We start from the raw sequence: 22,641 nt of genomic DNA on the forward strand, positions 1-22,641 counted from the left end.
TATGAAGCAAGCATAACCTTGATACCAAAACCAGGCAAAGACATCACTCAAAAGGAAAACTACAGACCAATATCCCTCATGAAAAAAATATTCTGTGGCGTTCCTTAGTGGTTAAAGGGTTAATACCATAGCTTGGCTGCAAATGGCAAGGTTGGAGGCTTGAGTCCACTCAGAGGCACCTCTGAAGAAAGGCCTGGTGATCTACTTCCAAAAAATCATCCACTGACAATGCCTACGGAGCACAGTTTTACACTGATGCACATGGGGTCGCCATGAGCTGGAGGTGACTTGAAGACAACTGGTTTTCATCACATTCTGCAAGGCAGGTAGAACTAAATTTATGAGGGTACCGAGGCTGTTTCCAGTTTTCTACTCTTACAAACATCATTATGCTAAACACCTTATCAATAAGTCTTGGCTAACAATCTATTTCTCCCCCAGGTTGAACTGTCTGTTGAAAAGTTTGCACGTTTTTAAGTCATATAGTTGCCAAGGGATTGCAGGGACATCCACACCATGAGCAGAGAACAAGCCTGTTTCCCAAGATGCTTGCTGAGACTGGGCATCATCATTCTTTTTCATCTATGCCAATCTACTAGGTGAAGAATTCTACATCTTTGTCAGGGCCAGTTATGTAACCCATTTTAGGAACCCTTCGTTCATTTCTCCATCTGACTGCTTAAGCGGGTTTCATCTTCCCTTGGACTTTGAAAGCCACTGTAAAGCAGCATGCATGAGATATTCAATAAACATTCACAGGTGGTGAAGGAAGCAGTTCCCCAGAGCCCAGGAACATCTGGCTTTCCAGGAAGCTCAGGTGGCCCTCAGCTTCAGCCTCCCTCTTCCTTCTCACAGGGCTCCCAGAATGGCTGCAGGAATTCTGCTCTGAGTACATGCTGGAGACCTTGAGCAGAGCTAGGATGGCATGATGCTCTTTTCAATAGTTCCCTAGAGCCACTGGAGTGGAGAAGGCCAACTTTTCCCCAAAAGCCTTCTCTTCTATCAGCCCCATTCCAGGTATTTTTCACTCTTAGTTGCTTGAATTTTTCATGGTTAAGTTCATCTCCTGCAGTGTGATAGATTGCTTTTATATGGCCTTTCTTACCATGGTCTTTTAACTCCTACCAAATGATTGGGTGAGGTTATGCAAATAAGGTGCTTGTGGCCCATCACAGAAATTAGACAGCTTGCTAATAATGCAACTAAGGTGTGTGGAACCTCTGTGGGGGTAGGACTATGCAAATAAGATGTATGGCACCCTAATGAAGAGATTAGTCAGTTTGGCTACCCTCAAACCAAACCAACCCACTGCCAGTGAGTTGATTTCGACCCATCGTGATCCTTTAGGAGAGAGTAAAACTATCCCATAAGTTTCCAAGGCTGTAAATCTTTACAGAAACAGACTACCTCATCTTCCTCCCACATAGCAGCTGGTGGGTTCGAACTGCTGTCCATTTGGTTAGCAGCCAAATGCTTTTACTCCTCCTCAAAAACCTCACTGCCGTCAAGTCAGATCCGACTCATAGTAAACCCTCCTTGGGTTTTCAAGGCTGTATCACTACGGAAGTAGATTGCCCAACTTTCCTTCCGAGGAGTGACTGGAAGGTTTGAACCGCCAGCCTTCTGGTTAGCAGTCAAATGCCTTATGAACTACTATGCCACCAGAATTCCTTTGGCCATCCCTGCTAGGCTTAAAACGAGCCATCCCAGAGGTAGACAAGGGATACTTCCCTACCACCAAGAAGAGATGGCTACAAGTGTGTCCTGTGGACCTGGGGTCCCTGTGCTGAGAACCTCCTAGAGTCAGGAGACACAGATGGTACAAGATGGCGAGAAGTGGTAGCAGAGAAATGGCAACAGAACCAGGAGACCAGCCTGAGACACAAAGCAGGCTTCTCGGCCCATGGAGCAAGGCAGTTTCAATGGGTGTGCTGACTCACAGAGTGAGAGAGTTGAGCGCCTTCCAACAGGAGGCTTCCTCATGGAGTATGGGTGCCTCTGGGCACTTGTCAACAGAGTTAGACTTGCCAATTCATGGAAGTAGGTCCAGGCTTACTGGGAGTGGGGTGCTCCCAGGTCCTTATTGGCAGAGCTAAAGAGCTTTGTAACACTTGACCCCAAGCAGGGCAGAGGTCAGTCCAAGGGGCTGAGGACCTGAGAAGAGAGGCCTGTCTATGAGCAAGGCTGTTTTGATCAAAGAACTATATACTGAGTCATTCTTGATCATGAATTGTAACCTGTTACTTTGCTAATAAACCCCATAACTGTAAGCATAGTCTGAATTCTGTGTAGCCACTGCAACTTATCAAACCCAGCAGAGAAAAAGAGTTCTGTGGGAAGGATGACTGGTGTCAGAATTGGTAAAAAGGTTTGAGGGTGGAGGTAATTCTAACCTCTACTTCACAGCAATTGGCCTTGGACTGTTGATGTCAATAATGATTTTCTTCCTCTCTTGTGAAGTTAGACAAAGAGGTCTGTTGCCCTCATACCACCAAATTTACACTTCTTTAAATCTGCAGTGCATCCTAGAACCACGAAGCATTGATGGACGAGGCGAAGAGGGGGTGCATTGGCAAATGTTGATGGCATGGGGAGTTCTCTTTGTGCTTAGATTCAAGTAGACTAAGAGTGTGTGACAGCACATCATCCAACAAACCGCCCTCCTTCCTGGGGTCAGTCTGGGCATTGAGCCCAGTGGGGCAGCACCAGCTGAGGCAGAACAAGGCAGCCAGCAATCTCCTCCAACATCACCACCAACCCAAACTGAGGAGCACAGAAAGGAAAGGCTAATTAAAGACCCACAATGAATACAATGTAGCTGTGAAAAAGAATGAGGAAGCTCTTTAGAAAGCAGTTTACAATGTCTGCCAAGATATGTACCTTTAAGGGAAAAGAAAGCACAGAATAGGTAGCTAGAGGAGGAGAGAACATCCACACAGATGCTCCCTGAACTACTTGGAGGCACACGCTGGAGTACACAGCTAGGTGGCTCAGGGCCAGGGATGGGACACATTTTCACTATACACTTCTTGGTACCTTTTGAAACTTACATCATGTGAATGTTTCCTCTAATTACAAAAAGAAAAGAAAATTTCCAAATAAATGAATAAATAACACCCATCCTGACGATGAATGTTCTTTGCTAGCAAGGCTCTTGGCACAATATATTACCCCTGTTGAAAGCAAGGTAAGGATTTAGGATTTTATTCACTCCTCAGCATTCATGGGGCATTTATCATGGGCCCTGAAGCTACAAGGATACCCTGCAAAAGACACGGATTCTTGAAATCACATCAGACAAAGAAATACATTTAGGTTATGATGGAGATTGCTTCATATCTACTGCAAAATCAAAAACTCACTGCTGTCAAGTTAGATGCAACTCAAAGCGACCCCTCCTTGGGTTTCCGAGAAGGTATCTCTATGGAAAGTAGATTGCCCAACCTTCCTTTCATGGAGTGGCTGGTGGGTTTGATGCGCCAGTCTTCTGGTTAGCAGTCAAATGCCTTAGGCACTACACCACCAGAGCTCCTCTACTGGGAAAGAATAGGTTATAAATTAAAGCCAAAAGATTGGTGTTGGTTCCACCAGTTCTTTGTAGGTGGAAAAACACAGGCATTTCCCCTTCTGTTTCAGTCAGATTCATGGAAAGAGAGTGAGATTCTCATCTCAGGAGTAAAGTTCAACCCATAATATCTGTATAGTTTGGGATGGAAAAGGTCTTTCTATTAAAGACAGAGTCAATTACACAAAAATCCCAGTTCAACTCTCTGTACTATCTACACAACTTTTTTGTAAATGTAAATATATTCTATAATTAAAAAAAAAAAACTTATTGAAAAAGTAAAAGGAAAAAAAATTCCAGTTACTGAAAGATAATACACACCAAGTTTTAAAAAAGGACAATTTCCAGCCTTAGAAGACACAGTGTTTATATCATATATAATAATCAATATATAAACCAATATAATAATTATAAGAGAAAATTATCTCATAGAAAAATAGGCAAGGAGTACCAATGGGTAGTTTACAATAAAATAATAATAAAAAACCCCACAAAAGACCAGTGATCATATGAATACATTCTCAATTTCACTGACAATCAGGAGGATGAAAATTAGAACTACTGGATGACATTTTCACTCACCAGATTGTCTAAAACTTAAAAACAAAACTGATAAAAACACAGTGTTAATGAGAATGGGGGGAAACCAGGTACTTTCACTCCCATTTGGTGGTGGTATTGATTGGCACAGTTTGTTTTCAGAAGCCAAATTTTAAATTTACATCCTTTGAGAATGCAATTCTACTTCAAGGAATTTATCCTACAGAAACACTTGCATAGATACCCAAAGTTTGTTTACACAGATATTCATTGGGTAAATATCCATAATTACAGGTTTGGTTGCAGGCACACTATACTATACAGTTATTAAAAAGAATGAGGTTCGTCTAAACAACAAACACATATAAAGTGGCCTAGCTGAAGAAAATGGGGAATAGGGGCTGGATGGCTCAGGGCCTTGGAGACCAAGCCAAGGCTCAGCCACATAGGCCATGGGGAGCCAGGCAAGGCAGAGGTACAATGGTTGATGGTCGTATGTATCCACAGAGTGTGCTGACTTTCTGAGGAGGAGGAAGAGACAGAATGTCACTGCCATCATCTAGGTGAGAGATGACAAAATGAAAGGGGGCAGGGGGCAGGAAGGAGATGATTAATCAAAGGTGACCCAGACAAGGTATCTGCTTTCACAGAGGTGACAAGCAGAGGCAATCATAAATAAGGAGTTAGGATTTAGGAGTCTGAAGGCAGAATGGACAAAATTTAGGGATCAACTGAGGTAAGGAGGTGGGGGATGGAGAAACCTACCAGACTATTTCTAATTTAGGCAATGGAGTGGATAAGCTCTTTGAGGCGGGAGCATGGGATCTGAAGGCAGAGGTCAACATCTTCAGATCAAATGGGAAGAAGTTCCAGGTGTCTGGGCTCTGTGGGCTTTGAGTGCTCTAGTACTTCCAGAAGCCCAATTCTTTCAAATATTACAGAGCAAAAACTTCCCTTGCAGACTGTGAAGAGGCCTCTTCTGTTTCAAGCAGATTCATGGTAGACACTGAACTTCCCACCTTAGGACTGAAGTTCAGCTGAGGATGACTACACTTGAAGAGTACACATTCATTACTGAAGAAGAAAAACAAAGTAGGAGGTCTCACATTGCCGGATCTCAAAACCTACTATACAGCCACAGTAGTCAAAACTGCCTGATACTGGTTCAATGACAGATACATAGACCAATGGAATAGAATTGAGAACCCAGATATAGATCCATCGACCTATAGTCAGCTGATCTTTGACAAAGGCCCCAAATCCATTAAATGGGGAAGAGAACGTTTGTTTAATAAATGGTGCTGGCAAAACTGGAGATCCATTTGCAGAAAAATGAAGCAAGATCTGTACCTCACACCACACACAAAAACGAACTCCAGATGGATCAAAGACTTAAATGTGAAACCTAGAACTATACAGTTTCTCAAGGAAAATTTAGGCTCAAACTTAAGGGCCCTAATATATGGTATAAATAGACTATCAAGCATAATTCAAAATGCACCAACAGCAGAAGAGGAGCCAGATGATTGGGACCTTCTAAAAATTAAATTTTTATGTGCTTCCAAAGACTTCTCCAAAAGAGTCAAAAGAGAACCTACAGATTGGGAAAAAATATTTGGTAATAACATATCTGACAAGGGACTTATCTCTAGAATTTATAGAACACTCCAACACCTCAATAACAAAAAGACAAACAATCCAATTAAAAAATGGGCAGAAGACATGAATAGACACTTCACCAAGGAGGATATTCAAGCGGCCAACAAACATATGAAGCAATGCTCACGATCATTAGCTATTAGAGAGATGCAAATCAAAACAACAATGAGATACCATCTTGCTCCAGCACTAGTATCAAAGTTCAACAAGACAGAAAATAACAAATGCTGGCGAGGTTGTGGAGAGATTGGGACTCTCATACACTGCTGGTGGGACTGTAAAATGCTACAACCATTGTGGAAAGCAGTATGGCGATTCCTTCAAAAGTTGGAAATACAAATACCATTTGACCCAGCCATCCCATTACTAGGTATATACTCTAAAGAAGTGAGAGCCATAACAAGAACAGATATATGCACGCCGATGTTCATCGCAGCACTATTTACAATAGCCAAAACTTGGAAACAACCTAGATGTCCAACAACTGAGGAATGGATAACCAAACTTTGGTACATTCACACAATGGAATACTATGCAATGCTAAAGAATAATGTAGAATCTGCAAAACACCGCATAACGTGGATGAACTTGGAGGACATTATGCTGAGTGAAATAAGTCAGTCACAAAAGGACAAATGGGGGTAGATCAGGGGACACAATTCAGCTGAGATCTGAATGACAAGAAGGCACTTGACAACCAAAGACTGGGGAGAGAGCCACAAAGAAAGGAGGGTGGGGACAGCGCAGTCAGAAGTTAATTGTGCAAAGTAATTGTTCTTCAAATAAGACCATGTTTAGAAAATTAGGCGCTTTTTTTTTTTTCATTTGTAAAGAACTCATAGTTGTTGTTGTTATGTGCCATTGAGTTGGATCTGATTCAGAGGTGGTATCACTACGGATAGTAGATTGCCCAACCTTCCTTCCGAGGAGTGGCTGGTGGGTTTGAACCACCAGCCTTCTGGTTAGCAGTCAAGTACCTTAGGCACTATCCTACCAGAGCTCCCAAAGAACTCATTAGTGAGTTTTATTATTAATCCTTTCTCCTGGGTTTTAGGTGGGTGGGAGGTTTGCTGGGGCTGAGTGGGGAGGACTCTGGATCCCTCCAGAATAAATCCTATCACCAAACTAAAAACCAAACCTACTGCCATCGACTTGATTCCTACTCATAGCAACCCCCATTGGATTTCTGAGGCAGTAAATCTTTATCCAAGTAGATTGCCTAGTCTTTCTTCTGAGGAGTGGCCGGTGGGTTTGAACTGCCAATTTTCTGGTTAGCAGTCAGATGCCTTAGGCACTACGCCACCCTATCACAGGTGGGGTTTAATCCTGGTTTAATTCACGTGCCCCTGCAGATACACCTAGGGACACAGTCCGTGGACACTGGCCCACCCCAGACCCATGGGGATGAGTGTCAGAAGGAGGAGGCAGAAGTGGAAAAGTGACTCACCTGCTCCGTGCCGTCACGTCCAGGAAGAACTGCACGAGAGTCTGTAGGTTGTGATGATGGTCAGACACACAGCTCAGGGCGCAGCACAACTGCTGGAGCTGTGAGAATGAGGAGCATAGTGGTGAGTGGTGGGGCTGCAGGGAGGAAACCACCTTCCACTATAAACGTACACCCAGCCCCTTGTGGGAGAAATCCTAGAGAGTAAATGGGGTCTTGATCACGGAGGCCAGGCATGGAAATGAGTGTTCTGGGCACTCTGGGGATCTCCTAAGCAATGCCGCCCCATCAAGGGCACACTTGGGGCAATTTCCATCTCTTGTGACAAACTTATGTGAGGAGTTCTCAGGACATGATAGATGAGCTGAGGGGTTCTGGCTCTGACTCCAGAGCTAGGCAACGGGGCCCATGGTACCTTCCCAGGCCACTCCTGGATGTTCTCCAGTAGCACAATCAGGAGCTGCTGGAGATCTGTCTTGGGCACCAGGCGGAGCTTCACATCCAGGCCAGCTTGGCATAACAGCTCAATCAGGCTCAAGAGGTGGTCATCGGTATAGGCCCCTGGCTGGGCTAGGGCACACAGCATCAGGAACTGGAGAAAAGAGGCAGAAGAGGGCAAGGGGAACAGTGAGGCTAAAGGGAGAGAGGACTGCCTTCCTGGGAAATGGGGTCAGGGCAGGAGGGCTCAGCACTGATCCCTCCTTGACAATGCTGGGTAAGGGCTAAGATAAGCAAGCACCAATGCTTGGCTTCAAAACTCATTAAGTGGGTCCTCAGGTGGCAGACCCTGGCATGGAGAGTGGGTGCCTTCTGTAGAGTCAGGCCCATCAGCAGCAGGGACTGCAGTGATACTGAGCACACAGTAGGTTCTTGATGACAGTCACTGACTTAACTGTGGAATGGAGTCCCTGGGTGGTACAAACAGTTAATGTGCTTGGCTGTTAACTGAAAGGTTGGAGGTTCGAGTCCACCCAGAGGGTCCTTGGAAGAAAGGCCTGGAGGTCTACTTCTGAAAAATCAGCCACTAAAAATGCTATGGAGCACAGCTCTACTCTGACACACACGGGGTCACCATGAGTTGGAATTGACTCGGTAACTGGTTTTTAACTGTGGAATAGATCTGGCGTGTAAGTATAGCGAGACGACTAGGGTGACGCGGGGCATTTGACTAACCTTACAGATGTAGCTGAGGCTTATGTCCAAGGCTATCTCCTGGGGGGCAGTCTCCTGCTCACTCCAGCTGAGGCTGGCTTCACTTTGAAGCACTCTAAAGTAAGGTCAGAAACAAAAACAAAATATAAGGAAATAAGATGAGGTAGAAAAAAGTGGGAGAACTGAGGAGAGATGGAGGCCTACACTTGCTCAAGAACAGAGAACCCACTGATGACTCACTTCAGCCTAGAACACTGTTGCCCTGTGTATTAGTTACCTACTTCTGTCCTTGAAGAAGTGTGGCTGGAATGCTCCTTGTAAGTGAGAATGGCTAGACTTCATCTCACCTACTTTAGTCATGTTGTCAGAAGGGGCCATTCCCTGGAGAAGGATATTATGCTCGGTAAAGTAGAGGGGTCAGCAACAAAGGGGAAGACCCTCAACAAGATGGACTGACACAGTGGCTGCAATAATGGGCTTGAGGATAGCAAGGACTATGAGGATGGTGCGGGACTGGGAAATGTTTTGTTCTGTTGTACACAGGGTCACTATGAGTTGGAGCCAACTCGACAGAACCTAACAACAACTTCTGCATAACAAATTATCTCAATGTAGTGGCTTAAGACAACAAACATTTATTATCTCTAACAGTTTCTGAGGGCAAAGAACCCAACAGTGGCTTGGCTGGGTGGTTCTGGCTCTTTCAACCTCTCTGGTGAGGTTCTACCAAGGTGTTGGGCAGGGCCGCAGTCTTCTAAGGCTTCTGGATCTTCTTTCAAATTCACTCATGTGGTCACTGGCAGGCCTCCACTTCTTGCCACATGGGCCTCTCCACAGGTTTCAACATGGTAGCTGGCTTCCACTAAAGCTAGTGATATAAGGGAAAGAAGGAAAATGCCCAAGACAGGAGCCATAGTCTTTTATAACCTAATCTTGGAAGTGACATTTCATTACTTCTGCTGATTTCTATGGGCCACAAACTCAAGCCATAACTTAGTGTAGGAGGGAGCTACTCAATGGTGTGGAGATCACTGTGCAGGCCTCTTGAGGGCTGGCTCTCATACCCTGCTGTTCAAGCAGGCCTCTAGTTTTTTATTTCTGGGGCTTAGAAACCAGAAAATCATACTCCCAACCCTCCAAAAGGGTATTCCTCAAAAGAGTTCTCTTCCCTCTTTGTCCATATGGTTACGGTAGCTATTTGCATGCACACAATGGTTGTAGCTTACAGTGGAGTTAGTTTGGTCAGCAAGTACAAAATCCTCCAAAGTTGTCCCGTTGGAGCTCAGATATTGTGTACCTATTGTGCTCAGGTATTGATAAGCCCAACAAGGCCAGCTTTCTCCTAGTGATGAAACAGATCTAGCTGAATACCAAATGAAGTGAGAGGCCATGGTTTAAAGGAGATTTTAAAAATTCCCTCTTTAAAGACTAGTATCACACTCAGAGGAGCAAGATGCTCATACTGAGAGGCGTAAGTGGGAAACAGAGTCACACATCCCATCACACATGCTTCTCAAGCATATGCTTGCTGAATAGAAGCCTGAGCAGGGTCACCCTTGTTAAAATGTCTTCTCTGGCCAAAAGTCTATAGATGATTTGAAATATGTTAAGTGAGTTTATGGCAAGGATCCTTTGCTGTTCCACCCACTGCTTCACTCTTACAAACTAGCTAGTGATAACAACACTGTCCAACAATGGCCTCCATTGTGGCCATCCTGGCCATCACCATGAGAAAAGCACTATTTCTGCAGACTCCAGTGAAAACTCTCTGCTCTTATTTGTTGGTATTGGTGCTGCTTCTTACAGGAGGAGAAAGCCATCTTCTAGGCACTCAAGAGGTTGGTGCCAACAAACCAAAGTTGCTGAAGGGAGTCCTGAGGCTGGGCTTGGCCATTATTCCAGATTTTAGCCTTTACTAGGGCCAGAGAATGGGGAAGCCTGGTGTTTTAGTTATCTAGTGCTGCTATAACAGAAATACCACAAGTGAATGGCTTCAACAAACAGGAATCTATTCTCGTACAGTTTAGGAGGCTAGAAGTCTGTATTCAGAGTGCCAGGTCTAGGGGTTGGGTGAAGAAGGACCCTTGACCTCGGGCTTCAGTTCTGCCTCTTATTCCCACTGGAGCTGGAGGCTTCTTGTAACTCATGCAGCTGCTGGGTGCTGGGGCTGACCTACCCAAGGCCGGCAAGTAGAATGACACAATCCCAAGATCAGCAGGCAACATGGCAGACCACTTGTTGAAGTCCAGGAACTGGAGATGAAGACCTGCTCAAACGTAGGATTCAGATGTGCCAAAAAGCTAGAGACCTGCCTCAAAGCTTCCCAATATATACTAGAAGCAGGCATACCTGGAAGGCAATGATTTAGCTGCTCACAGCAGATTCCACCATGGAGTTGATGACACCACGTCCAATCTCATCATGGGGAATAACTGCATCCAACTGTCAAGCTACTCAAAGTCATGGCTCAGCCAAGTTGACACACAACCTTAACTACCCCAGCTGGCATTTCCCAGCCTGGATGGTACACATGGGACACACTGGGGGCCTGTGCCAGTATGTGAGGGAGAGCTCTGGTTTGCACCAGCCAGTGGAGGTGCACTGAGTATACGACACAGGCGGAAATGCTTTCATATTTCCCAAGGGAACCACAGAGTCGTCTTTGTGAATCTGCTAAAGAGAAATGGGCTTCCAGGCAGTTTGATGCTCCCAGATGGGGGAGGAGTGTTGGAAATGTGAGCTGGTAACACATCTTCTCTGAGTTGGGGAGGGGAAGTGTGGAGGTGACAAGAACCCTCCCCTCCTTGGGAAAGAATGCCAACCTTGATGGTCAGTGAGACTGAAGAGGGTAGTCACCCACCCTGCATCTCCCCGTGCGACTCCTCCTTAGGGGAACAGCAGGCAGTGGGTTACACTCTCACAGGCTACATAATGGGGTCCTCTATTCTCTGACTTTCCAAGGAATCACTTGACTGAAACATTGGCATCTGTGACTGCTATTCTGAGACTGAGCATCAGCTGATCCCTACGATTCCACCATTGCTCCCAGCAAGAGGCCACAGAGCACAGGAAATTCACATCCCAGCAGTTCCCTGCTCCCCTCCTGCACTCATCAGGTCAAGAATGAGTCGAAGGTTCTACCACTTGATTCTGCGAGCAAAGTGGCTTCATCCATATAATTTTCACTGACCCTTCCTCCTCCGCATAGGGCTGGATGAGTTGGGTTCCCAATCTGGTGGCCAGCATCTGGGAGCTTGAGTGTGGGCCTCAGCAACACCATTCTCCATTCACTAAGAAATCTTAAAAGGGGTGCACTGCTGACCTATAGAGTCCCTGGGTGGTGCAAAAAGTTAACACACTCAGCTGCAAAACAAAAGGTTGGAGGTTAGAGTCTACCCAGAGGAGCCTCAGAAAAAAGGCCTAGTAATCTATTTCTGAAAAACTGGCCTTTGAAAACCCTGTGACACACATGAAATTGACAGGAGTCAGAGCTGATTCAATGGCAACTGGTATGTTTGTTTGTTTAAGTGATCTATACCTCAGTTTTTATAATTGTTTTCACCAAGGGTTAAAAAACACAATAAACCTGGATAGAGAGGGAGAACAATGTGGAACAAAACTCAAAATCATTTGGAAAAAAAAAAGGGGGTGGGGGGACCAGGTTTGCTGATCTGATAGAGCCTGGTGGAACCACTGAGACTATGGCCCCTAGCTGCCCTTCAGGTCTGGAATTGAACCCACACCTGTGGCTTCCAGCCAAACAAAATACAGGCATATGAGTTGAACATGTACCTGAGGTAGATACACTCCTTGGAGAGAACAATCATGGGAGAAAGAAGGGCTGCTTATGCACAGGGAGACAGCTCAGGGGGCAGGAGTGCATGGAGGGATGGACACATGGAAGAGGTAATTACGGGGAGGAAGTGGGAGGGGAGCTGTTGCATTGTGGTAAATTGTAGTCAATGTCATGAGACAAAGTGTATGTGAACTGCTATATGAAAATGAATTTTCTCTGTAAATTTTCACCCAAATCACAATTAACAACAACAACAAAAAAACATAATAAAGTTATGATATGCATAGGGCACCAGACATTCTCAGAGTAAAGCTGGTGAGTAACCAAACCAAACTCATTGTCATGGAATTGACTCCGATTCATAGTGACCCCATAGGGTTTCCAAGGCTGTAAATCTTTACAGAAGCAGATTGCCTCATCTTTCCTCTGTGGAGCAGCTGGTAGGTTCCAGCCTTTTGGTTAGCAGCCAAAGGCCTTAACCACGCACCACCAGAGCTCCTTAAGTAAAGCTTTCAGCATCACCATAACTAAGAACAAAACAGCAGGAGCCACTGCTATTCTGGAGAAGCCCAGTGGCCACCACACTGGCTCCTGTTCTGTTGTACCAAACTGATCTGACAGCTAGGCTCTGCTCAGCCAAGGCCAATACAAGGAAAAGGAATTGATGCTGAGCCAATGAAGGAGAGAGAGAACTGAGTTTTTCCCCCGGATCAAATTACACTGTTCCAAGACAGCCAGTAAGCAGCCATCCTCACGCTTGATGGTATGCTCTTTCCATGTATTAATTGCCATTTATTTAACTGTTGGCCTCTGCACCAGGCAACAGCACCAGCAGTCTATAATGGCCAGTCCTGCTTATCTTTTGACCAGGACTCTCCAGCTGGGCTATGAATCAGGAAGCGGCATGGGGGATGGGGGATCAGCCAGAGCTATGGAGGGACCTTCCCAACTCTTCCCAGATGAGTTGGGAACACCAACAAGTGTGCTCTGTGTAGAGGTGAGGGCACACATCAAGCCCCTCCCCCAAGATGAAGCTCCTGCCCTTGCTTTTGATGCAGTGTTCATAGGTGTTGCCTCCTCTTCTGGCCTTTCTCCCCCAAACACCTTCCTAATTTCTCCCTCCCAGCTTCACTCCTGAGCAGAGGCCACTTTATTTTCAACAAGGTGGACATTAACCAGTCCACACAGTCCAGTTGCAGAAGTGAAGTTGTATCTTTTTTGTTGTTGTTGTTTCCCCAATTCAACTTTTTATAGGTATACAATTTATTGACAGCATTTAACAATAATCAGACTGGCTCAATGTGATTTTCCCACCCTTATAAACCAAAATTCACGGTTCCATACGCAATAGCTCACCCTTCTCCCCTCCCTCTTGCCCTTGGTAACCACAAACAAACTTTACTCTGTATATATTTGAGAAGGGCTGTATCTTCCCAAAAGAAAATCTTAAAGTCCTAGATGAGAAATGACATGGGATTTTAAGGAAAATCTGACATTAAAAGCAAATAGTGAAATAATTGTTTCTCTCATAGCAATCAGAAAGACTACAAGTATTTGGGACCACACACAGACTTCTCAGCCCCCATTTCCAGCCTCAGCCATTACAAGGCTCTTTGTATGCGCTGGAGGAGCCCCCAGAAGCACCTGCTCTGCCAGATGACCTCAAGTTGGAGACATCCCTGGAAGCTGACAGAAAAGACAGAAGTGTCTGACATGGAACCTGGCCTAGGACTAGTCTGAGTTTTATCAGAAAAGAGGATGATGAAAAGTGTGGAGGGAATGCAGCCCTCAAGTTTCTCTTATGGCCCTCACATTCATGAAAGATGCTGGAACTTTCTGAATACCCCTGAAGAGTTAGTTGTCCTCTAATCTCGTGAAACCCAGAACTTCCCTAAGTGTATCAACCACGCAGCAACCCAGGAAACCTGTCCCCACCACCAAGAATACTTTCCACCTACCCCAAGGAAGATGCCTGTGGGGTATCCAGGACCTGTTTTTCTGCCTCTTGAAAGACAGACTGTGTTTAGGCAGAAAAACCTCCCCAGCCCCCTCAACCATGGCCTATAGGGCAAGCAGGGGTGGAAATCACCCCTCTGGCCGTGAGCTGGGAAGTTCAGAATCTTTCAAGGGTTCGGAATGGTGCCAAGAACCAGACCAGGGTGTAGGGCCTCAGGGAATGGGGTCAGGGGTCAAAAACAGCTTGTCTGGGGGTGCCACCTGACCTTCTGCTCTGGCAGTAGCACTGTGGGTCCTGCCATAGGACCACATAGCTCTCCCTTCCTCCCACACAGGCTTTCACTGCAGCCTGGTAAAGCTGCAAGTCTGCATGCTGGGGTCTGTGTGCCAATAGATTTGAGAGGACACATTTACAGGGCGCTGTTCTCCTGACTACCTGCCCCAACTGCTGCCTCCAGAGACAGTAAATTTGCCCTGCAGCATAAAAGGCAGGAAGCTATGAAACTCTGGGAGAAGAGGAAAGGAGAGTGGCTCTTTACAGAGCGCAGTGTAAACTGGGTGGGGACAAGTCTCCAGTGCCTCCTCACACTCCACACTCTCCAAGTCGGCCCTTGATACTCATCAAAGCCATGAGAAGTGCCTCCTCTGACCCCCAAGGGCCCCGCCAGCCCATTCCCACCCCACATGCATTTCTTCTTTTGACTGTAATTCTTTTCTCCACCCATCCTAGAAGGTGAGATGTGAGCTCTGTGTTAGGGGAAAGGAAAGTGGCTTATTATGCCAAATACGGAACTCAGAGGGGAGGGGAAGGGGCAGGAGCGCAGCAGCCTGGCACAAGCATGAGGTATTTATAGCCAGAGCCAAAAGTAGTTTAGTGTGGTTTGGCAGACAATTACTAAACACAGTTGGGGAACAGGTCAAGAAAGTGCCAGGCTTCCCTGCAGGGCCCATCATCCACCATAGCAGAGGCAAGGGTCCCCAGCACCTCTTGGGGTCTAGCAATTCCTGCCAGGGTTGAGGACTCCAGTGTAAAATCCTGTCCAGCATTCTAAATTCGTCACCATCAAGTCAGTTCTGACTCATGTTTATCCCAGATGTTATAGAGTATAACTAAGCTCCACTGGGTTTTCTTGGCTATGATCTTTATAGAAGTAGGTTGCCAGGCCTTTCCTCCACAGATCTGCTGGGTGAGTTTGAACTGTCAACCTTTTGGTTGGTAGGCTAGTGAAAACTATTTGTGCTACCCAGGGACATATGCCCAGCTTTCTAAACACTGTATTATATCTTAAACCAACTTCTCAAAGAACCCTCAAGAAAGAGTTTGGATATGTGATAATTTATAGACCAACAGTATGATACGTAACACCTTTGCAAGCTCTATCTAGGTCCTGCTCTATTAGTTATTTATATACTGAATGGCTCTGTTCCTAGTGGGGAGGGACAATGCTTGTACAACTCAGTATCTCTGTTTCTCCCTTGTAGCAACCAGCCTAGTACACAAAGGAGGCACTCTGGAAACAAAATTAAACACTGTACACAAGTTGATTTTAGGTAATGGGCCAAATGAGAAGCTTGGAGATAGACTGAAAAGAGTGGAGCTTGTCTTGGAAGATACTAGGCTGAGAAGTATGGGTTTCACTGGAGAGGAGGGGACCACAGAGCTCTCTGAATAAATAAGTAGCACAAATAGATGTTGGACAAAGCAAGAAGATTCATCCATTCCTGGGTTATTTGGTACACCTGAGGTTGGAGGCAGGAGCTCTGGTGGTTCTGTGGTTAAAGCATAGGGTTGCTAACCAAAAGGTTGGTAGTTCAAACCTACCACTTCCTCTGTGGGAGAAAGATGAGAGTCTGCTTCTGTAAAGATTTACAGCCTTGGAAACCCAATGGGGCAGTTCTACTCTGCCCTACAGGGTCACTATGAATCTGAACTGACTCAGTGGCAGTGGATTTGAGGTTGAAGGTATGGCAATAAAACACCATTTATGGTGTAATACTTTTATAAACAGAGTCCCTGGGTGGTGCAGTTAATGTGAAATAGGTTGGCAGTTTGAGTCCACTGAGAGGCACCTTGGAAGAAAGGCCAGGTGGTCTACTTCTGAAAGATAAGCCATTGAAAACCGTATGGAACACAGTTCTACTTTGACACACTTGGGGTCGCATGAGTCGAAGTTAACTCAGCGGCAACTGGTATTTGTTTTCATAGGTGTTATGTGTGGTTGTCATGTAACTGGTGGTATAGTGCCTAAGGTATCTGACTGCTAACCAGAAGGTTGGTGGTTCAAACCCACCAGCCACTCCGCAGAAGGAAGTCTGGGCAAACTACTTCCGTAAAGATTTACTGCCTAGGAAAACCATTGGGGGTCGCTATGAGTCTGACTTGACTCAATGGCAGTGGGTTTGGTTTGGTTTTTGTCCTTTAACTCTCCTCAGAGTCTGAGTTTCTTAGATAAGGACTAGCTATTTGTGTCTGATTTTTATCAAGAGCGTCAGGCACCATGTGAACCAGAGCCTGGGTTGAGTAATTGAACAAATAAGAAAACTCAGCAAGGAAGTGGAAGTACTCACCTCCCTCCATGCTGAAAGGGCTCTGTAGGATAGAGAGCAATGGTTTGGGCTCCCAAGCTGTGAAACACCTTGATGATCTCTTGCAACGTGGGGCACCACATACAAATGTGCTCTTCACCTGTCAGGCCAAAGCAAGGTGAGAGTTAGAGTAGGGGGACGGAGGACACGCCACTGTTGTGGGGGGTGCTGGGCATGACAACCTCGGGATTGGATCCTCTGGCATCACAGGCACACCTGGAGGAGAAAGGAAGCAACAACTACTGGTTTCCTGCTGGACGTTTGCGAACCTGGACATTTTCTTGTCTGGTTCCCAAGGTCCAGCTGCACTGAAGTGCGAGGGCCCTAGGATGACCACCACCCTGATTGTGTAGGTTAGGTGGCCATTAGAGCACTGCCCTCTTAGAAATGTCCAGAGCTAAATGAGGTAAAAGGCCATGAACCAGAGGCCCCAAAATCATAAGACTCAAAGGACAGCAACGACATTACCCCAGGCTCTACTCCAAAAGCTGAGGCCACTAAGGACTGAGTCCACCCCTGACTTACCACCTTTGCTGTTACATCTGGGTGACATCTCTTCTATAGCCTGGAAGGTTGGCTAGGAGTGCTATTCTTTCTTGACCAATTTAACAAAACATGAAAACCTTACGTATGCAGGGCTTCTTCTTCTGTCAGACATTTAAGGACATTTTCAGAACCAGGTAAGGAGGAAAAAAATAAAAATAAAAAAACAACAATGTGGCTGAGGTGTTTTCTAAAGCTGACCACAGCAGCAACCCATCCCACATGCTCTTCTGCACTGTGACCTCCCCATGCCCTGACCTTCCCACACCCTGTCCAATCCAAAGTGGGAATCTAAGTCTCCATCCATTCTCATTCCTCTGCAGGATCTTATTCACTGATTTACTTTCTTCCCATCTGTCTCTCCCCTTGAGGATGTAAGCTCCCTGAGGGCAGGGACAACTCTGTGTGGATCATCTCTGGTACCCAGTGCCCAGGAGAGCGGTTCACATGCAGAGGGAGCTGAGTCAGTATATCAGTGAAGAGAATCCAAAACAAAGCTGATCAAGTGGTATATGACTAAGACAGAAACTGAAAACAAGTCACAAGATAGGTAAGCTAACAGCAAAAGAATGTAAATGTCTAACTTAACAAGAGATGTGTGATCAGAATCAGGAACTTGGAAACCAGGGCTTGGGATGTATAAGCAGTGTGCACATGTGAACTTCCCCATTCTGGAGGGTTCTAAGGTCCCACCTCAATTCACCTCACTGTGTGCCACAAACCAGTTGTTGCCATGCAATCAATTCTGACTCATAGCAACCCTTTAGGACAGAGTAGAACTGCTCCATAGGGTTTCCAAGGCCATAATCTTTACGAAAGCAGACTGTCAGGTCTTTTCTCTTGTGGAGCAGCTGGTGGGTTTGAACTAACGACCTTTTCGTTAGCAGCTGAACACTTAACCACCATGTCACCAGAGTTCCCTGACAGGAACCATGCCAGGTGCTAAAGATAAAAAGGTGACCCACTTGACACTGTCCTCAAGGAGCTCACAGTCTAGGAGGGAGAAGAGCCAGACAGACAAATAATGAGTGTGTCTGTGCAAAACCCAAAGCAGGAAAAAGGAACAGCACCTGTTTACAGGAGGGGAAACACTTCTACAGGTAACAGGAAGGGAAGAGCACACCCTGCAGTGGGACAGAAATGGCAAAAGGCAGGCAGGCACGAAATGGCATGGCATGTGCAGGGGCATGAAGCACATGAAGCAAGAACAAAGCACAGAAAAGAGGAGGCTAGAGTCAGGTGAGGACTTCTAGGACCACTGCAAGAGACAGTTTGTCAAGCTCATCAAGGAGAAATTGAATCAAAAGTTCCATGCCTCAAACCCACCAGCCGCTCCGCAGGAGAATTATGAGGCAGTCTGCCTCCATAAAGATTTAAGGGCTTGGAGACCCAATGGAGCAGTTGTACTCTGTCCTATAGGGTTGCCAAAAGTCAGAATTGAACCGATGGCAGTGGGTATTGCATGGCTACAGGGCCACAAGACTCTAGAATGGTGAACAGAGGGTCTCTGAAACCCATCCAAGATATTTCTTGAGCCAGTATCAAGTGTCTCTTGCTCTGGAAATGTATATGGGTTGGGGCTCACCAAACAAGTAATTAGACTCTTGGAGGAGGAAAACTTTCTTGTTCGTTTTTTTCCTCTCAGGCAACTAAACAAGTACGAGAGTGGTAATGATACCCCTTGCCCGCTTCACAAGAGAGCTGGGAAGAATGAAGTCGGCAACACACAATGAGACTCCACTCACAGGAGAGGACTGTTTACCCGGGCCTTTGGGGGACAGTGCATGTATGTGCATGCGTGTGTGGGCGGGAAGAGGAACTTTCCAGGGAGGGGAGGGCCTACGTGGAAAGAAAATCAACCAAGGGCAAGTTCAGCCCACCTGGGTGGGAAGGTCCTGCCAGCAGGCTCAGACCCCCCAGGGCGCTCTCCTCCCCCTGCCCCACACTTGTGCATCTGATGCTTTAAAGTCCCTTGGTGAGCAAGTGGCAGCACCTAACACCGCCAGCTTCCAGCCTGAGTCTGACATTTTCTGCTTTCCCTATTCCAACCCAGAATTTACTCTACACCACAGTGGAACCCTGGTCTGATGTGTCAGGGCTGGTTCAGAGGAGGGGGCTCAGATGCTTCAGGAAAAATCAGCCCCCATCAGTGGCCCTGGAGATTGGTTAAGTGATGACGATGACAGGAAAATACCATAGAGAGCCCATAATTAACACTACCTATAAGTAGGCCATGTGCTCAGCTTTTCCTCAGACTGTCCCAAATGAGGGTTTTCTGGAGAGCTGACACAGAAGAAAATGTCACACACTGCTTGGGGGTCCCTGGTGGCCTGGCCGCCAGGCTCATCTCTCTCACTCAGTTTCTCCACACACAAAACACAGTCATCCTTAGGTGATTCCCCAGGGGGGGTGCCCCAGAGGCACAGGGCCTTTTAAAATGCCAGCACTCAAAGCCTCAAGCATCTGGGCAGCAGCTCATCCCCCCACATGCCCACCCCTCTGTCTGGAGGCTGTTGAGGTCGGAAGCATCCTTTTAGATTGCTCTCTTGGGATGGAACTGATGCTTGGGGGTGGAGGTGGGGAGGCAAGGGATGAAAGTGCTAGGTTTAAAGTAAAAGTGACTTTTCCATCTGTGCCTTAGGAGAGCTGTTACTTCGCAGAAGGCTGCAGCTCTCCCAGCACCAGCACCGTGTACATGGAATGGAAAAACCACACATATCACTGTGCCAGCCCCAGCTGTTCCCCACGCCTGGCTCTTGCTTCTGTCCCTCTGCCTCCACACTTCCTCTTGTCCTCACCCACAAGGTCTCATCTGAAAGAAGGCTTGGGCCTTGTAGGTAAGGTAACAGGCACCAGGGTTCACAAGTTGTAGCCCTCTGTTCTGCAACCCCCTTCCTCAAACTCAAAGCATTCCAGGGTTGCTGCTTTGGGGAAGGCCAAGCAGCACCTGTCTGCCGGGGTCCTGATTCTCTGACGCCTCTCAGAGAGAGCATGGTATCACAGGAGGGATATCACAGGAGGGGGCATAGCTGCATTAGCCATAGTGTAAGCAGGCTACCCACCCAGCAGACTGAGAGCCCTGGTCCCAACTGGAGTGTGGGACTTACAACATTTGTTTTTGTTGGCTGCTGTCCAGCAGGAGTTGGATCCTAACTCATGGTGACCCCCATGCACTATGGAACTAAATGCTGCCTGATCCTGCCCCATCCTCAGATTGATCATGGATCAGACCATTGTGATCCATAAAGTTTCCAATGACTGATTTTCAGAAATTGGTTTTTCTTCCTAGTCTGTCTTAGGCTGGAAGCTCTGCTGAAACCCTGTTCGGCATCGTAACAAAATGCAAGCCTCCACTGACACACAGGAGCTCTGATGGGGTAGTGCCTAAGGCATTTGACTGCTAGCCAGAAGGCTGGCAGTTCAAACCCAGCAGCCACTTCTTGGAAGGAAGATTGGGCAATCTACTTCTGCAGAGATACTGCACTGGAAACCAAGGAGGGGTTGCTATGAATTGGATTCGACTCGACGGCAATGAGTTTGGTTTGGAGTTTTGGCCACTGACAGATGGGTGGTAGCTATGTAAGAGGCACACTGGCCAGGAATCGAAACTCAGGTCTCCTGCATAGAAGGTGAGCATTTTACCACTACCTCTATCACAACATTTAAGAGAGGCTTAAAATCTTATCATTTCTGATCCTTCCAAATTGAATTCCTTCCTTCCTTCAGCACTTTTGCACTGAATTTTACACTTGTTTCCACATAGCCAGCTTCAGACATTTGGCTTTAGTCATTTAAAATTTTTATTCATTCAACAAACACTAATTAATATCAAGGACTGTTATCAATGCTGGGACCCAGCAGTAAACAAAACAGCCAAAAGTCCCTGCTCTCATGGAACAACAGTTTGGCAGGGGAAGCAGACAGTACACATATGGAAAATAGATATGAAAATGATGTTGGGAGGCACAGGTGGCATGGAGAGGACAGAGGCAGAGACAGTGTGATCAGGATGCCATGGGCACAGTCCCATGACGCTACAGGCAGAGGGAGAGCTGCAGAAGCCTAACCAGAGCAACTTCTCGTTTCTCTGTTAACTGTGCAAACAATGAACACGCTCAGCTGCTAACCAAAAGGCTGGTGATTCTAGTCCACCCAGAGCGTCCTTGAGAAAAAGGCCTGACAATCTACTTCTGAAAAATCAGCCACTGAAAACCCTGTGGAGCATGTTCTACTCTGACACACAGTCATCACAAGTTGAGGTCGACTTTATGGCAACTGCTTAAGTAGCCTAGGCTACTGGAGCAGGTGGTGCAAGGCGCAGAGAAGGGGTGAGGGCAGACAGGCCGCACTAGGCTGTGCTGACTGGGGTAAGGACAGAAGGCTAAGGGAAGCAACTAGTGTCTGTGAGGAGTGACACTACCAAATGGATACATGTAAGTGGTCACAATTGGCAGCTCTGGTGGTATAGTGCCTAAGGCGCTTGACTGTTAACCAGAAGGCTGGCGGTTCAAACCCACCAGCCACTCCTCAGAAGGAAGGTTGGGCAACCTACTTCCATAGTGATACTGCCTTGGAAACCCAAGGAGGGGTCACTATGAGTCAGATCTGACTCACTGGCAGTGTGTTTTATCAAATCATATATTTAAAACGTGCACTATCATTGCCCCAACTACAGTGGAACACAGAACAAAGCCTGACTCTCTCCCCAAAACATCTTCATCCTACAGAACAGTTCTCCCAGTGGGACTCTGATCAATTCTGACAGGCATGCTCTTCTTGGCCTCTCTCCCCCACTGACTTTTTCTCCAGACCTGTTCTACCCATATCCTTTTGGGAAACTTCCTTTTGTGCCTTTTCAGTCCTGCAACCAGCTCTGCTGGCCCTTTCATTTTCCACTTTCTCGTCACTGCCCCTGAACCCGAGACCCTTCCTTTGGAACCTGTGAAAGCCTCCCTGCCTTGCTGTAACCTAGCCTACATCACTACCCCCATGCCCTCCACCACACACACACATTGTCTCCATAGCTCTCTGCCCATTTGTTCATGTAAACATGCACGTTAGGTGATGCCATCCCCAGGCTACCTCTTCTCTCTCCTTGCCTCTGTTAACTCATACCACCGCCTCGTGTCACATAACACCATCGCGTGCTCAAGGTCCCTGTGTGTAAAAGAGTCGCATTGTGCCAACCACTGAACGACCTGTACTTGTTAGAATTAGGTTTAGCTGCAAATAACTAAAAGACCAAACCAAACCAAAAAACTTGGCTTAAATCAGCTAGAATTTTTCTTCTCTCTGATGAAGAAGAAGTTCAGAAGTAGGCGATTACAGCTGGTGTGGGGATTTCACTGCGTCTATAGGATCTTGGTTGCTCATCCTCTTGATCTCTCCTTCTTAGTATGT

At 46.5% G+C, this 22,641-nt stretch overlaps 1 protein-coding gene across 1 annotated transcript in view; it reads right to left on the reverse strand.

Annotated features, from left to right (window-relative positions):
• Nucleotides 1-22,641, reverse strand: part of FAM178B (family with sequence similarity 178 member B) — a 170,634-nt gene that overhangs the window by 89,529 nt on the left and 58,464 nt on the right. The window contains exons 9-12 of the mRNA XM_007959527.1: nucleotides 16,681-16,792; nucleotides 8,382-8,475; nucleotides 7,624-7,800; nucleotides 7,212-7,309 (exon numbers count right to left, since the gene is read on the reverse strand). Of these exons, the coding sequence (XP_007957718.1) occupies nucleotides 7,212-7,309; nucleotides 7,624-7,800; nucleotides 8,382-8,475; nucleotides 16,681-16,792 (481 nt within the window). The remainder of the gene's footprint in view (nucleotides 1-7,211; nucleotides 7,310-7,623; nucleotides 7,801-8,381; nucleotides 8,476-16,680; nucleotides 16,793-22,641) is intronic.

Source organism: Orycteropus afer, unplaced genomic scaffold, assembly GCF_000298275.1.
Source record: "Orycteropus afer afer isolate SDZICR_OR568_19922 unplaced genomic scaffold, OryAfe1.0 scaffold00017, whole genome shotgun sequence".
In the NCBI taxonomy this organism is placed as follows: domain Eukaryota; kingdom Metazoa; phylum Chordata; class Mammalia; order Tubulidentata; family Orycteropodidae; genus Orycteropus; species Orycteropus afer.